This window comes from Phaseolus vulgaris, chromosome 8 (assembly GCF_000499845.2).
Source record: "Phaseolus vulgaris cultivar G19833 chromosome 8, P. vulgaris v2.0, whole genome shotgun sequence".
Taxonomy (NCBI): domain Eukaryota; kingdom Viridiplantae; phylum Streptophyta; class Magnoliopsida; order Fabales; family Fabaceae; genus Phaseolus; species Phaseolus vulgaris.
Window position 1 is genome coordinate 3,621,984 of NC_023752.2, and position 18,002 is coordinate 3,639,985.

Genomic DNA, 18,002 nt, shown 5'->3' on the forward strand with positions numbered 1-18,002 from the left:
TCAGTCATTAAATTAATTATTATTTCAATTGCAATGTATCAGTGACCGATCGGTCACTAAATTGATTACTATTTTATTTAGTTATTTAATAATTAATTTTTTTGTTTTAAGGATTTTCTTATAGTTGGTGCTGCTCACGTCAAGCAATATATTCCATCCCTCGACCACCAACAAAGCACCTTTCATTTTATAAATAAATAAAGGAAGAAGAAACACAGAATTCTCTGTTATAAGTTTGAAGAAGCAGAAGTAATGGAGAGTGCGATGAGTTTTAACTCATAGAATAATCCACGTTTGGGTTCTTTATTTCTTATGAGAATGCAGAAAATATATTAGTAATAAATAAGACACAACAAAATAAATAATAAATTAGAATGGATAAAATTAGATGCTGAAAAAGAAAATTGGATATAGAATGGTAAGAAATTGTGAGTGAGCTACACGTAAAGGGATATTTTATTTCTTCACATGCAAAACAAGTTTTGTAGTTATAAAATAAAAAGTTTCAAAACTTATATACGCGTGGAATGCATTAGTTAATCTTATAACATTCATTACATAGCAAGAGATGGCGTCAAAATCCCACACAATCTGCTCACACTAAATTTATTCTATTAGCTATTGCTTTCCGTTCCCTCTGATTAATTAGTTGTAATAAATTAAATTCGAGATTTTTTTATCCTATAAAATGAAATAATAATTTTTGTTTCACATTCTATATTAAAAAATAACTACTTTACTACCATTTTTTAAAACAAAATATTATATTATAATAAAATAATTTTTTAAAATATTAAGTGAAACTTATGGAAAGTATCATTGTCGTAAATTTTTTTTTAAAAAAAATTTACAAATAAATAAAAGGAAAATATTACTACAACTATACAGGAAAACACACAAATTTAAAAATTATCAGGTAAGACAATACAACTTCAAGATTTTTCTATTTAAGTAAAATATTATCTCTCTATCTAATTGTAATCTGTAGAAGATTATCAACCAATCCTCACTTACATAAAATAAACATAATGTATCAGCAATCCATCTTAATATTTAGTTTTTTTATAATAAAAAATAAAATAAATTAAAATGAAACATTTAAAGGAATATTCCAATCCTTATAAATCTTATATATAAGAAGAGTATCTATAGTTACAGAATACTCCCATACCAATATAACTAGTTCCTTCTCCTAATCACGCTTGATATAAATTTTTTATCTCTGTTTATTCCTTTCTTCTTTATCTGTATTCATTCAAACGCTTCCGACAACATGAAAATCCACGAGCAATGCACTGTTGCCCCTCCTCCATCAGCAACCAAAACATCCCTCACTCTCACTTTCTTTGATTTATTTTGGCTCAGGATCCACCCCCTGGAGCTCACATTCTTCTATTCCCTTGCTTCTCAACAATCAAACCCTTCTTTTTTCTTTGCCAATGTGGTTCCAAAACTCAAAACATCTCTCTCTCACACCCTCCAACACTTCCTCCCTCTTGCTGGCAACGTCGTTTGGCCTTCCGATTCCCCAAAGCCCTTTGTCCAATTCACACCTGGCGATGCTGTTTCCGTGGTGGTTGCTGAGTCCGATGCTGAATTCGATCAGGAGATAGATTACTCACCCCGTGAAACAGCACCGACTCGTCCTTTCATTCCTCACTTGCACTCATCGGAATCTCTTGCTTCTGTGATGTCTATTCAGATCACTCTCTTTCCTAACAAAGGATTTAGCATAGGCATGAACATTCACCATGCCGTCCTCGATGGAAAATCTGCAGCCATGTTCATCAAGGCTTGGGCTTTTCTATGCCAAACCCAAACCAACGATGAAACACAAATACCATCTTTGGTGCCAGAGTTGTTGCCTTCCTTTGACAGAACCCTCGTCAAAGAACCAGCACATTTGCGACCTTTCTTCACAGAAAATTTGACGGGTTTTTTATCCAATACGTACCCTCAAGATAACAGCGACGGACGATGCTTGAAGATTCTAGATTTTCCACCCAAAGATGCGGTTCGGGCCACGTTCGTTCTCACAGGAGGGGATTTGGAGAAGATAAAGAGAAGGGTCTTGTCCAAGTGGGAAGTAGTGGAAGAATCAAATTCAACCGTTTCCTCAAAGCCACCTAATTTATCTTCCTTTGTTGTCATCTGTGCTTACGTGGCAGTCTGCATTGCAAAAGCCGTTCACGGAGTTGAAAGGGAGAAAGATAAGTTTGCATTTTTGTTGGCGGCAGATTGGAGGTTCAGGTCAGAACCTCGAATCCCTGATAACTATTTCGGGAACTGTGTGTGGAACAATGTGGTGGATTCAGACCCGTTGGACTTTATAAAGGAAGAAGGGGTGGTGCTTGTTGCTAAGCGAATTCATAGAAAAGTAAAGATGTTAGGCGAGGAAGCAGTTTTAGAAGGGTTTTCTCAATTGGTGGATTTGATGAAGCAAGGGGCACAAATAATTGGAGTATCAATGTCTAACCGATTTGGAGTTTATGATACTAATTTTGGTTTTGGAAAGCCCTCTAAGGTGGAGATAACATCCTTGGATAGAAATTCATCATCTCAAACCTTTGGTTTGGTAGAGAGCAAGGATGGGAGTGGTGGGGTTGAAGTTGAGATTGTTATGAATAAACAAGCAATGGATCTATTTGCTACTCTCTTTCGTGAAGGATTGTGTGATGATGAATCATCATCATCATGAATCTATGGCGAATCAGAGATGAAGTTTGAAATGCATTGGATAACAGTATATTGCATGTATATATTGGATTGTGTGATGATGAATTAGAGAAGAAGTTTGGAATGTATTGGATAACAGTGTATTGCATGTAAGTTTTTTCAGCATAATAAGGACCATTCCTTGTTTCAATGTTCTCTGTATCCTTGTATCAGTTATGTCAATACTCGTACTTGGCACATTATCAATATATACTTATGTATTTGTATTATATGTGATGTAAGTCTTGGGAAGTTAATGCCATTTTTCAGTTCTTATTTCACTTTTATGATCTATTTTTTTATCCAAATGATTTTCTCTTCCTCCTTCTGAATCCAAAATTAATATACCGATTATATGAATCACACAAATAGATTGGTTGAAATTTTATTTAAAAATTTAAATTATTATTTTATTTACATATACTTTGTAGTTTATCTATACAATAACGTAAAATTTTAGAAATAAATAAATAAATTAATGAAATTTGAAGAAAAATTTATAATGGAATTATTCAAGTTTTTTTTTTGTTAAGCAAAGGGGATGATTTTTGGTAGTTGTCTAGTATTTACATTTAATACACAAATATTTCAAATAAACTTCTTCATAAAAAATTTAATTGTTGTACACGGCTTAGACACCTTTTATATCTGATTACTGTATAATTTTTTTTATTGTTAACAAAAAATATTAAAGAATCATTAAAATCGGAGTTTAAACTGTTGTTAAAACTCATGTTATGATTTTTAACAGGTACATTATCCCTATTTATTTATGATACAAAATTATAATTACTTATTTAACAATTCACTTACCTAATCATCGGTAAAAAAAAATTGAGTCACGAGATGTGTTTTGGATTGGAATGGGAAGGTATTAGAATTTGAGAAAGTAAATATACGAGGATTTGAGAGAAAATAATAAAAATAATGAGGTTATTTGGATCTATGTATGTTAAAATAGATGTGTGAAAAAAAAATGTTGAAATTTGTGAATGATATCATGGAAGAATTTTTAATTTTTTTAAATATTAAAAACGCAAGTTTATAAATTTATTTTTATTTTTAAATATGATTAAAATAAAATAAAGAATATTTTTATCTAAATTTTAGTTAATTATATATTTTTATAAACTTACAAAATAAATTTCATATCCTAACAGTTACTTATTTTTTTATCTCGTTTCATTTTAAAATACATGTATTAATATAGTGTCTAAAAAATAAGTTTATGAGAAACAAGTAGAAAAAAATTAGATTATTTCAATAATTAACTATATGGGTAATTGATTATATATATACTTGTTATAATTTATTATAAGTGGGGTTAAATGTTCTTATAAAATTTTTATTGAAAATAATTTTAAGATAATTAATTTTATTTGGATGTTTACATATGAGAAAAAAACATGCATGATGTTGATAGAATAAAAATTATTAAAAAATTACAATTTTTTTATTTAAAAAATGATATTTTAAAAAATGATTAAATTTAAGTTGAAGTTCATCTAACTTATTTTATTAAAAATAATGTCAAGAAAATAAGTTTTTCTAAACATTAATAAAGTACATATATATGTATTATATTAACAGCATAATGTATTGATGTTATATATTAAAATAAGTATTTATCAAATTAATCTATCATGATAAACTTAGCACTATAATTTTATTGAAAATAAATAATATTAAATATATAAACTTATAATCATAAATTTGAAAAATTATTTTAATATAAATAAATGAATAAATTTTATGTTAATAAAAAAAGTTATGGTGTCAAATTAATACATGTTCACCCACACAAAATACATAACAAACAAGGATAGTGTACAAAAAAAAGTAAAGAGAATTAGGTAAAATCCACTTATCTATGTGGCTTTCATCTTCTTTCTTTGCATGTGAGAGAGGAAGTCATTCAAGAAGGTCATCTCTCTTCCACACTTTCACTCTTCCTCAAACACCCTAATCCAAATAGCTTCCACACATCCTAAATATTATCTAAGGATATAAAAATGTTCCGTTATATTTATTTATATATTTTGAAAGCTTTTTCTATTTATTGAATTAAATTGTATGTAGATACATAAACATGTATATATTTTAGAGGACATTTTATAATGAAAAATGTATTGTACAACAAATTTATTTATAAAAGAGAAAAAAATATACAGAACAAAGTATGAAATATCATACAATATAATAGAAAAATAATAGAAATAAAATGTAGTATTATATATATTATTGCATGAATCACACATATGTATTTTATAATAATCATTCTTTTAAGTTGTTGTTAATCCCAACCTAACATATTATTATATTAGTTATTAATAATTAATACAAATTTTTTATCCTTCTAATTACTTAGAACATTTTCTTCTCAAACATCAAATGGTCACCACTCCCTCTCATCCAACGACTCAAAATCACCAAGACCCAAATTTAGTCCCTAAACTTGTTTCTTGTAGAGCAAAAAATAAGGGCAAAATACGAAAACATCATCATCCTATATGATTTCTCTCTCTAATTTTTGCATGTGAGGGAGAGAGAAGTTATTGTTCACGCAGATCCACTCACCCTCTTATCTTGCACATCCCTTAATTCAGATCATGAATATCCTCTCACATCTTTTCTCTTATGTACTGTTTGTTTTAGGACTGAGAAATGCAAAGATTTACTATATACACAGCAAACGTGAAAATCAAGAGAATAAAAAATGAAAAACAACAAAACGAGAAGCATTTTGACTTTCAGACTTTCTTTGCTTCTTAGGAGAGATTTAGGAAGAAAGTAGTAAATATATATATATATATATATATATATATAATAAATTAATTGTAGTTTACCATTTTACCCTTATTTTATTTTAAACTCAAATAATTACTAATTTTATTTAAAATAAAATTACATAATTAAATATAATATATTAAAAATATATAATATGATAAAATAAAATTTAAAAATTAAAACATTCAATGTTAAATAAACTTATGTTAGACAAATACATAATAATTATTAATTATAATAATTATTATAAAATTATAATTAAAAATAATATTAAATAATAAATTTATATAATAATTATATTAATTATAAAAAAAATTAAAGATAAAAATAATAGTGTTATTTAGTATAAAAATTAGTTTTTTTTTATCAAATATTTAAAAAAATTTATCAAATTTTATATATGTTGTATTTTTTTAAAGTTAATATTTCACTAGAAATAATATTTTAATTAAAAATAATTATAATTTATAGATAAATCAACTAAACTAATTCTTTAACAATTTTTAAATATAAGGGTCATTTTGTAAACTTACTTTTTTATTAATTAAAAAAATAATTTTAATTATATCCATCACATCATTCACAAACTTTTACAAATTTTCTCTACACTTTTTACTCTATTTATCTTAATCCAAAGAACCCCGTTTTCTTCACACTTTCTCCACAAATAATCTCAAATCCACTCCCTAATCCAAACAAAATAAAGAGTGAAGTCCTTACATCTTTAAGTTAACTTTTACAATATTCATTATTTGAATGTTCATTACTTATGAGTAGTAATATTCAAACTTCAATTCAATGTGAAAGAGTTGGGAGCATGACATTTAGGATGAAAATTTCGACTTTAAAAAAAATCTTTAATACAAGAATGAGTATGAGAAATATTTTATTTTCAAATTGAGTATGAGAATTTTCAAATTGATAATGAGAATATGGATGGATATGTTCTCATTACTTTTAAATTACTAAACTACTCATAATTTATAATGACTAAACTACTCATAATTTACTCAAAAATAGAACTCCTCTTTGGTTTAGATACAAAATGAGTAATTGCGGAATTAATAAACACAGAAATGAAAATAGAGAAAAATAAAATATTGAATCAAAAAATTTTAACATGAGAAAAAATCTATGGAATCTAATTCATAAATGTCTTCATTGTGAGAGTAGGATTACAATATTTATTTATCTCACTTTGAGAGTAACACTTAATCTCACCTAACGAGATGAAATACAATATCTCTCTAACATTTCACTAGAATTTCTAATTTTACACGATTTTGTAGATATTTATTCTCTATGTTGCTTTTCTCCTTTTTTGTTAGGATTTTTCTTTCTTAGAAGTTTCCTTTATATAGAGGAGGAGAGAAAGACTTTCTCATAAAAAGATAATGAATAAGTAATGCTTGCTATTTCCAAGATACATTGAAAAAATGATCTTCAACTTTCTAAGTTGAATTTAATAAACTTTGAGAGAGATATAATTCCAAAACTTTGAAATGACCATCATTCAATATATTCAAATGATCAATTATCAAGATTAACTGATTAGATCACCTATTAAATTAACAACAACAAGAGAATCCCAATCATAAATAAGGTCCACTCATCCATACGGAGAATGTTTTTTCTGCTATTAGCCATGCCTCGTAGAATGAATGCAAATTTCTCATTAGTGGCAAAATCGGTGTTTGTGATATTTATTAATTAATTTGCAGGAATTCAATAAGAAGCGTAATGGTGGTTTAGTGGAAATAATGTCCACTGCATTAAAATAGTGTCGTTTAAAAAATTTGGCAAACTTCAAATTCCAATCAGAATTTTTCAACTTCATATTATTTTAAATTAATTATAAATATTTGATTTTAAATTTAAATTTAAATTTTTTTAAAACTTATTAAGTTTTAAATAGCTTTCTACTAAAAAAAAAGTTGTTCTATTAAATATTTAAAAATATTTTGAGCATTCAATAAATTTTTAGTAGAGACTCAATTGAAAATATCTAAATTTATAAGGTACTTAAAACTCAATTATTACTTTTTAAATCTATATATCTGAATTTTAAATTCAATTAAGTTAATGACATGTACACATGTCTATGTATGCTTTAGTTGGGCTAGGTCTAGTTCAAGTTGAGTTGGTTCGACCCCACCTCAAATTGAGTCGAGTTGGATTGATGCAGGTCAAGTCATGATGGCTCAAGTTAACTTCGATTAAGTTCGAGTCCATGTTAAGTTAGTTGAGTATGGCTCACATAAAAATGATCTGGTCAAGCCCACATTGGCCACCAAACTAGTTATAAAATTGGTCCTAGAAAATCAATCACAAAATTAATAATTATATTAAGTTTTTATTCTCCAACAATTTATTCTTCCAATTTTCACGTTGAGCTCAACTCCCCCTTCCCCCAACAAAATTAATTTTATTATTAACATTAATTATATCAATAAATATTATAATAATAATATTAACATTAATAATTAAGATAATATTAATTATAATAATAACATTATCAATGATATTATTATTAATATTATAAACAATAATATTAAGAATAATAATAATCATAAGTCGTTAATCTAATGATTATAAACTATTATATTTGGTGGATATACAATAAAACATTAATTATAACTTTAATAGTTTTAATAATATTATATTATCAATATAATAGTAGAAAAATAAAGTTATTAATAATAAATATTTTTTTAAATTATTAATAATAATAAAATTAGTTTTTTTTATCGTGCAAATTTTTTAAATCAGTCATTAGATTAATTATTATTTCAATTGCAATGTATCAGTGACCGATCGGTCACTAAATTGATTACTATTTTATTTAGTTATTTAATAATTAATTTTTTTGTTTTAAGGATTTTCTTATAGTTGGTGCTGCTCACGTCAAGCAATATATTCCATCCCTCGACCACCAACAAAGCACCTTTCATTTTATAAATAAATAAAGGAAGAAGAAACACAGAATTCTCTGTTATAAGTTTGAAGAAGCAGAAGTAATGGAGAGTGCGATGAGTTTGAACTCATAGAATAATCCACGTTTGGGTTCTTTATTTCTTATGAGAATGCAGAAAATATATTAGTAATAAAGAAGACACAACAAAATAAATAATAAATTAGAATGGATAAAATAAGATGCTGAAAAAGAAAATTGGATATAGAATGGTAAGAAATTGTGAGTGAGCTACACGTAAAGGGATATTTTATTTCTTCACATGCAAAACAAGTTTTGTTATAAAATAAAAAGTTTCAAAACTTATATACACGTCGAATGCATTAATTAATCTTATAACATTCATTACATAGCAAGAGATGGCGTCAAAATCCCACACAATCTGCTCACACTAAATTTATTCTATTAGTTACTGCTTTCCGTTCCCTCTGATTAATTAGTTGTGATAAATTAAATTCGAGATTTTTTTATCCTATAAAATGAAATAATAATTTTTGTTTCACATTCTATATTAAAAAATAACTACTTTACTACCATTTTTTAAAACAAAATATTATATTATAATAAAATAATTTTTTAAAATATTAAGTGAAACTAATGGAAAGTATCATTGTCGTAAAATTTTGTATCAGCAGTGCATCTGTGTATTTAGTTTTTTTTTATAATAAAGAATAAAATAAATTAAAATGAAGCATTTAGATGTTACAACCTTATATAAGAGTACCAATAGTTACAGAGTACTCATACCATTCTATATCTAGTTCCTTCTCCTAATCACGCTTCATATAAATTTGTTATCTGTGTTTATTGCTTTCTTCTTTATCTGTATTCATTCAAACGCTTCCGACAACATGAAAATCCACGAGCAATGCATGGTTGCCCCTCCTCCATCAGCACCCAAAACATCCCTTACTCTCACTTTCTTTGATTTGTTTTGGCTCAGGATCCATCCCCTGGAGCTCGCATTCTTCTATTCCCTTCCTTCTCAACAATCAAACCCTTCTTTTTTCTTTGCCAATGTGGTTCCAAAACTCAAAACATCTCTCTCTCACACCCTCCAACACTTCCTCCCTCTCGCTGGCAACGTCGTTTGGCCTTCCGATTCCCCAAAGCCCTTTGTCCAATTCACACCTGGCGATGCTGTTTCCGTGGTGGTTACTGAGTCCGATGCTGAATTCGACCAGGAGATAGATTACTCACCCCGTGAAACAGCACCGACTCGTCCTTTCATTCCTCACTTGCACTCATCGGAATCTCTTGCTTCTGTTATGTCTATTCAGATCACTCTCTTTCCTAACAAAGGATTCAGCATAGGCACGAGCACCCACCATGCCGTCCTCGATGGAAAATCTGCAGCCATGTTCATCAAGGCTTGGGCTTCTCTATGCCGAACCCAAACCAACGATGAAACACAAATACCATCTTTGGTGCCAGAGTTGTTGCCTTCCTTTGACAGAACCCTCGTCAAAGAACCAGCACATTTGCGACCTTTCTTCACAGAAAATTTGACGGGCTTTTTATCCAATATATACCCTCAAGATAACAGCGACGGACGATGCTTGAAGATTCTAGCTTTCCCACCCAAAGATGCGGTTCGGGCCACGTTCGTTCTCACAGGAGAGGATTTGGAGAAGATAAAGAGAAGGGTCTTGTCCAAGTGGGAAGTAGTGGAAGAATCAAATTCAACCGTTTCCTCAAAGCTACCGAATTTATCTTCCTTTGTTGTCACCTGTGCTTACGTGGCAGTCTGCATTGCAAAAGCCATTCACGGAGTTGAAAGAGAGAAAGATAAGTTTGCTTTTGGGTTTGCGGCGGATTGGAGGTTCAGGTCAGAACCTCGAATCCCTGATAACTATTTCGGGAACTGTGTGTGGAACAATTTGGTGGATGCAGACCCGTTGGACTTTTTAGAGGAAGAAGGAGTGGTGCTTGTTGCTAAGCGAATTCATAGAAAAGTAAAGATGTTAGGCCAGGAAACAGTTCTTTTAGAAGGGTTTTCTCAATTCGTGGATTTGATGAAGCAAGGGGTACAAATAATTGGAGTAACAATGTCTAACCGATTTGGAGTTTATGATACTAATTTTGGTTTTGGAAAGCCCTCTAAGGTGGAGATAACATCCTTGGATAGAAATTCATCTCAAACCTTTGGTTTGGTAGAGAGCAAGGATGGTGGGGTTGAAGTTGGGATGGTTATGAATAAACATGCCATGGATCTATTTGCTACTCTCTTTCGTCAAGGATTGTGCCATGATGATCATGAATCATCATCATGAATCTATGGCGAATCAGAGATGAATTGAAATGTATTGGATAATAGTATATTGCATGAATTGGATTGTGTGATTATGATAATGAATCATCATGAATCTATGGCCAATGAAGTTTGAAATGTATTGGATAACAGTTGTTTCGGCATAATAAGGACCATTCCTTGTTTCAATGTTCTCTGTATACTTATGTCACTTATTTCAATACTCGTTATAAAAAAGGAAAAATGTTTTCAAACTCTATCCTATATCCTAATATTTTAATTATTTATAATTTTTTAATTTTAAAAATTATTTTAACTTTATATTTTTATTAAAAAGACTTTTTTTTTCTATTTTTTTATTATAAATATTATTAATATTTTGTTATAAGTGGAAGGTGGAAATTTTTTAAAAGTTAATGTCATTTTTCAGTTTTATTTCATATTTATGTTCTATTTTTCTATCCAAATGATGTTGTCAATCCAAAATTAATATATGTATCACACAAAATAAATTAGTTGAATTTTATTTAAAAATTAAAATTATTATTTTATTTACATATACTTTGTAGTTTATCTATACAGTAACGTAAAATTTTAGAAATAAATTAATTAAATTTGAAGAAAAAATTATAATGGAATTATTCAAGTTTTTGTTAAGCAAAGGGGATGACTTTTGGTAGTTGTCTCATATTTACATTTAATACACAAATATATCAAATCCACTTTTTCTTACCAATTTTAATGGTTGTACACGGATTAGACACCTTTTATTACAATATTATTATAGATTCGACATATTTTTCGTTTCTGTATTAATTATAACACAAAATTAATTTTCTTTTAATTTTATATTTGTATTATGAAAATAATTGGAATGAATATTTTATGTAATTGATTCAATTTGAGGTTTCACTTATTGGAAAAATAGAATGATTCTGCGATTAAAACAATAATAATTTTTTTTAAAAAAATTATTAATCTTTGAAAGAAAACTAACCATCATTTTCAAATACATAAAAATTTATTTCAATTATTTTCACATTAGAAGTGTCAGAATAAGAATAGTATAAAGTTAGGAGAAAAATGAAAATCAATTTCGTATAATAGTGAAGGAAAAAAAACCATATTTAACTTTTTTTATTGTTAATAAAAATATTATAAAGAATCATTAAAGTAGGAGTTTCAACCGATGTTAAAACTATGTTATGATTTTTTAAGCTGCTTTTTTCTCCACCCCCCATATGTATATGTATAACCTCCACAATAAATACCAAAATACGTTTTTGTCCTTAAATAAACTGAAATCCTAAACTCCCAAACAATTTTTTCACCTTCTTCCTCCTTTCTATCTTTCTCAGTGCGCAGCCACATGCATCCCAATACCCAAAGGCACTCTGACACCCTTTTGAGTTCATTGAAGGTTTTTTTAGGTGATTCTTTATGCATTTTGGAAGGATTTCATAGTTCCTTTTGTGATTCTGTAGTGAAAAAATTATTTTTTGAGTTGTATTTTACTATTCTCATCCACTGGTTTCTCATTGTCTCTTTCACTTTTGCTTATATATCCCGAAAGTTATTTCCTAATCTGAAATTATTTCTCGAAAATTTGGATAATTTAGAAGTAATTTTTCAAAAAAATATATTATGGATTACATAAATCGAAAACCACTTTAGGATATGATATTAGCTTCTGATTTATGTAATATGAAATATATTTTGTTGAAAATTTCCTTAATTTCTAATTTGAAATATATTTTCATGTAATCTAAAATATACTTTTGTCTTACAAATTGTCTAATCCAAAAAATTCTTTTAAATTCGATTATGAGTTTTAGATGATTCAATCCATAAGGTCCAACACCCTTTCAATTAATTTTGGATTATATAATTTGTAGATTTAGGGATTAGGGATTTAGATTTATATATTACACAATTTGAAATACACACAAATTCACACCTCCATCAAATATTTACCTCATTTATAGAAGGATATTTTTGGAATTATAAAAGTTATGGGGTGATATGAAGGTGCAGAAAGAAACAGCCTGATTTTTAACAGGTCCATCATTTCTATTTATAATACAAAATTATAATTATGGCAATTGCTTCCTGCACCATATCACTGCACCCGATCTCAGCGGAAAAGACGAAACTGTCCTTAAATTTTTTTTCCAAAATATGTGTTCTGGATTTTTTTTTTTCAGAACGAAATTTTATATTATGAATTTTTTTATCCATAATTTTTCATTTTTGTTTCTGGATTTTCATTTCCGAAACACAATAATTTCTTTTCCGGATTTTTTTTCCAGAATGTATTATTTTTCAACTCTGGATTTTTCTGTCCGAAATAGAATTTTAATTTTTGTTTCCGGATTTTTATTTTCGGAACTCAATAATCACTTCCAGATTTATTTTTCCGGTATATATTATTTTCAATTCTGAATTTTTATTTCTGGAATTAAGGGCATTTTTGGAAATTAAAAAATATGTTGGGTGCAGTTAAAAATGATTGGGTGTAGGAAGCATTTGCCTATAATTATTTGTTTAACAATTGACTTACCGAATTATCGGCCCAAATAAATTGAGTCGACAAACCCATAACACACTTGAGGTATGAAACTAACAAGAGCCTTTAAGTTGACTTTTTCAGTGTTAATGAGTAATGATGTTCAAACTTCAAATTTAATGTAAAAGTATTGGGAGCATGACATTTAGGATGGAAATTTCGACTTTGACAAAAAAAATCTTTAATATGAGTACCAGGAATATTTTAGTTTTAAATTGAATATGAAGATGTGAATGGATATGTGCACATGTATACTCTGTAATCTCTTCCATACTATTTTTTTTATACTTTTAAACTACCAAACTACTCTGTAACTTTTTTCTTATCAATAATTAATAAATTAAATTAAACAAATAAACTTGATGAATCTGTTTTAGTCACAAGCATACTTAACCATATTCTCATCATATGTAACTAAGTTGGTCTCTTAAATCATTCGAAAAATTGTGTGCAACAAGGTGTTCTAGTAAGTAAATTAAGTGAAAAAAAACGTAAGAGTTATCATAAACTTCTTATATAGCTGTGCCTATTAAAACAAATACATGTTCTCGTGCAATATCCTCTTTGAAATAACATAAGTTTAATTAATTTTGAATTTTGCTAAGACATGAAAGTATATAAAAATCTACGGTATGAAATGATTGAATCTATAATAATCTTTGTCGTATTCCACAATAAATGCTAAGGTCAGCTTATTTATTTAATTTTCGGTGATATGCAGTTACCAGTTAGCCAGCAATATTCGGTGCCGTTTGGTGAACCTAATTGAATGTGTAAATGTTTGGACAAACACAGTTCTTAAAAGAATTTTTTTTAATACTTTTAAAATTAGATTTAAGAGAATTTTCATATATAGAAGAAATTGCAAGTGCAAACCCTACTACGTGCATGGATATTCTGAAAATATATATGAAATGACACAAGCTGCTTTTTCGGCATGTATGAAAACAAAGAGCTATATTTTGACTTAATTTGAAAGTGCCGCTGGATATGTTTAATTATTGTTTAAAAAGAAAAAAAAAACATCACAATGGTCAAACAAACAAAAATAAACTTAATTTTTAATTTATATTTAAGAAAATATTTTTTGTACGGTTTCTTTTAAAGGAAAAGAAAAACAATGTAGGAAAAATATTATTACTACTTTTATTATAATAAAAAGTAATGCGCCTAGTGTAATATAAAACATAATTGAAAACCATCTTCACAATACAAATATACAAAGTATTTGAACAGGCTTTAAACGTATTCAATAAACTATCTAATTATGTAAAAAAGGGAATGCTGCACCATTTAAATGGATTATTTTTTGTCATTAACATTAAATGTTTGGAATATGATACTTGTTTACATAATAATAATTTGTTGGGTCTTGTGTCATTCTCTATGCCTTTTGTTCTTATCAAAGTAAAACTTACTCAATTTTAATGGTAACTTACAACAATCTAAGGTCACTCTGGCACGCTTTATCGCTTGCTTTTCGTCCTCACCTTCGTTCTGTGTACTATATATATGGTTTCATTTCCCCATTGAAGTTGTCAAATTTCATAAAAAATATACTATGGAACACCAAAAGGAGGAGCTAGCAGAACCAGTTAGTCCTGTGGGACAATACTTCAACAGCTCTGTGCTATGCATATACATTATTGGAGTTTTAGAATTCGATGTTCCAATAGATGACTTGCAAACATATGCTCTTCTCCGAGATGTTTTCCTTCCCATCAATCCACGCTTCTCCTCCATCATGGTTCTCTCTTTTGCTTCCTTATTATACTGTTTCACTTATTTTCATATGCGTGTGATGTTTAAGAACATTAGAATATATATACAGTTTTGTATATTATCATTTTGCTTTCTATATCATGTGGCATATTTGGCTAGTTAATGTCATGATCTCGTTATTAAGTGCATATCATCAAGTCTGAAATTTGCATTGATCATATGGTTTATCTTGACTCTCATTAATTGTTCAAATATGCCATGAAACCAGGTCCAAGATAAAGAGGGAGAAAAACAATGGAAGCAAGTTGATGTGAACTTGAAAGACCACGTTAACATCCCCATATTCCCCGAAGGCAAAACAGTGGAAGTGCATGACAAATATTTCCATGACTATTTATCGAGCATATCAATGGAGCAATTACCACAAAGCAGACCTTTATGGGAAATTCACATGATCAACTACCCTACAAGTGCTGCATGTAGCACTATAATATTTAAGCTTCACCATGCACTTGGTGATGGCTATTCTCTCATGGGTGCACTTCTTTCTTGTCTACACCGAGCTGATAACCCTCTTCTTCCATTGTCCTTTCCTTCTCTCAAACAATCTAATCCAGAACCTTCCACGAAAAGTTTGTCCAGAAAATTCTCTTGGATGTTGTCCTCTGCGTTCAATACTGTCTCAGATTTTGGATGGAGTGTATTGAAGAGTAGCATCATCAGTGATGATAAAACACCAATAAGGTTTGGAGATGACGGAGCCGATTTTCAACCAATTTCCATATCAAGCATGACATTCTCCATTGACCATATCAAGGACATCAAATCCAGACTTGGAGTGGTATGAAAACAATTTCTGGTTGTTGAATTTTATCTTTGACTTTAGCCATTCATGTCGTCTTTATCAGATCGCCTACTTGTCAGAGTAGACAGATATATCCAATGTTACGCAATATTCAACTTGTGGCGGTAGAACTTTTGGATCTTATAATTTGTCTTTTGCCATGTGTGTGTCAATCAAAATGTTACACCTTTATACAACTAAATTTACTTCTTAGTTTTGCTATTTTAAAAATATGATCAGCTCGTAGCTTTTGACTTCTGTTCTTTTTCCCTAAAAGTTTACATTCTATAATGTTTCCATCAATGCAATGAAACAACTTTACCATGTAACCACTATGGATTTGGTCCATCATTATCTTCAAATCATTGACATTGTATCATTATTTGCTTTTTTTAAGAAAATTGCATTACCATGATTCTATCTAATTGCAGACTATAAACGATGTTATCACTGGAATTGTCTTCTATGGGACTCGATTATATATGCAAGATATGGATTCCAAATCAAAGAGCTCACACTCCACGGCATTGGTATTACTGAATACGAGAAACATTGAAGGTTATCAGTCTATCAATGATATGCTCAATACTAAAGCCAAGGGTCCATGGGGGAACAAAATTACCTTCTTGCATGTTCCAATACCAAAATTAAACGAGACCAGAATTTCTACCCCTCTTGAATTCATTCGGGATTCACATAATATTATAAAGAGGAAGAAACAATCTTTTGGTGTTGTTCTCACCGGGACACTTTTGGACATGGAGGGCAAATTGAGAGGACAAGAGGTAGGTAGAATATTGGTTACTGATAACTTGAATTTGATCATGATGTTGTTAATTACATTTTTCCTACCAATAATTTGTGACTGCTTCTTATGTAACGAATATAAGCACTTCAACAAGAATGCTACAATTGTTAAGTTAGTTCCTGTTGTTGCAGGCAGTAGCCAAACGCATTCGTGGCACATTGACAAAATCAAGTGCAGTGATTTCAAACTTGGTTGGACCAGTACAGCAGATGGCTTTAGTTAACCATCCTGTGAAAGGCTTGTACTTCACATTGGCTGGTGGACCTGAGGTATCCTCAATCTCTTTCATTTTTCAACTAATAATCGAATCAGTATGTGAGAATCTATAGCAAAACTAAATTTTCTAATGTTTTCTCATTAATTTTTCGCTTAAGAAGGAAAGTTGTTATCACTTTGTTCCTTCACTTGATTCCAGTGATACAAAAGCACTGTTTAAACACCATTTAATGGTATTGCAGAGTCTAGTCATTTCAATCATGAGCTATATGGGAGTGATAAGAGTAACCCTCAAAACGGAAAAAGATTTCATAGACGAACAGAAATTAATGGCATGCATACAAAGTGCATTTGAGATGATTCTCCGAGCAGCTATGGAAATTCCAATCGAAACCAAACGTTAGTGTGCTCCCTCACCAACGCTGAAGGTCAAAATTCTATTAATTGGTTTGGATCGTTGTAAACAACTTGGAACTACTTGATACGAAATCAGAGAGAAAGAAATTTACATATTATTTCTCAGGAACTTTCAATTGCTTTTCTAGAATATTTGTCAGTGTGTATGTTATGGAAATTAATCCACGAAGCCCACATTTGAATCTGTATATTTTCTTGTTGTATCTGTCAGCAGTGATTGTTAAAACTACCATTCCATGGTAGTTTAGCTGAACAAAAAAAAAATCTCACCTACGTAATCGTAAACTCTTCTTATAATTTTTTTTATATAATTAATATGTAATCACTATTATCATCGTCTACAACATGAATTAATTACAAAGCTTTTGACTGTTTTTTACATGTCTATACATGGATAGAAATATAAATTGTCATACATCTTCCATAACTTTTTTTTTATGCTTTAGATAAAACTTTTTCTGAAAAATATTCATTTATCATATATATAAAAGAAATTAAATTATACTATATATAACGTTCATAGTTCATTGAATCTTGATCAATAGTATAGAATGTTAGCATTTATTTTTCTATAAAATTGTATATTCAATTTCAAATATTTAATTCTCTATTGATAAATATGAAAATAGATGTAATGTATATATTAGTGTGAGAAATATTGTGATAGGTTGCATGGATAACAAGTCACAATTATAATCAATTCTT

At 29.1% G+C, this 18,002-nt stretch overlaps 3 protein-coding genes across 3 annotated transcripts; all 3 read left to right on the plus strand.

Moving 5' to 3' along the window:
- The first annotated feature begins 1,167 nt into the window (after nucleotides 1-1,167).
- LOC137826978 (phenolic glucoside malonyltransferase 1-like) lies at nucleotides 1,168-2,948 on the plus strand. Its single transcript, XM_068633148.1, has one exon. The coding sequence runs from the start codon at nucleotides 1,274-1,276 to the stop codon at nucleotides 2,696-2,698; it is 1,425 nt and encodes a 474-aa protein (XP_068489249.1). The 5' UTR covers nucleotides 1,168-1,273; the 3' UTR covers nucleotides 2,699-2,948.
- A 6,149-nt stretch (nucleotides 2,949-9,097) lies between these two features.
- On the plus strand, nucleotides 9,098-10,913 carry LOC137826797 (phenolic glucoside malonyltransferase 1-like). Its single transcript, XM_068632933.1, has one exon. It carries the CDS (start codon nucleotides 9,325-9,327, stop codon nucleotides 10,744-10,746), a length of 1,422 nt encoding a protein of 473 aa, XP_068489034.1. The 5' UTR covers nucleotides 9,098-9,324; the 3' UTR covers nucleotides 10,747-10,913.
- A 3,910-nt stretch (nucleotides 10,914-14,823) lies between these two features.
- Nucleotides 14,824-17,601, plus strand: LOC137827021 (wax ester synthase/diacylglycerol acyltransferase 4-like). Its single transcript, XM_068633209.1, has 5 exons — nucleotides 14,824-15,037; nucleotides 15,281-15,853; nucleotides 16,288-16,641; nucleotides 16,796-16,933; nucleotides 17,123-17,601. Exons 1-5 carry the CDS (start codon nucleotides 14,852-14,854, stop codon nucleotides 17,282-17,284), a joined length of 1,413 nt encoding a protein of 470 aa, XP_068489310.1. The 5' UTR covers nucleotides 14,824-14,851; the 3' UTR covers nucleotides 17,285-17,601.
- The last annotated feature ends 401 nt before the right edge of the window (nucleotides 17,602-18,002 follow it).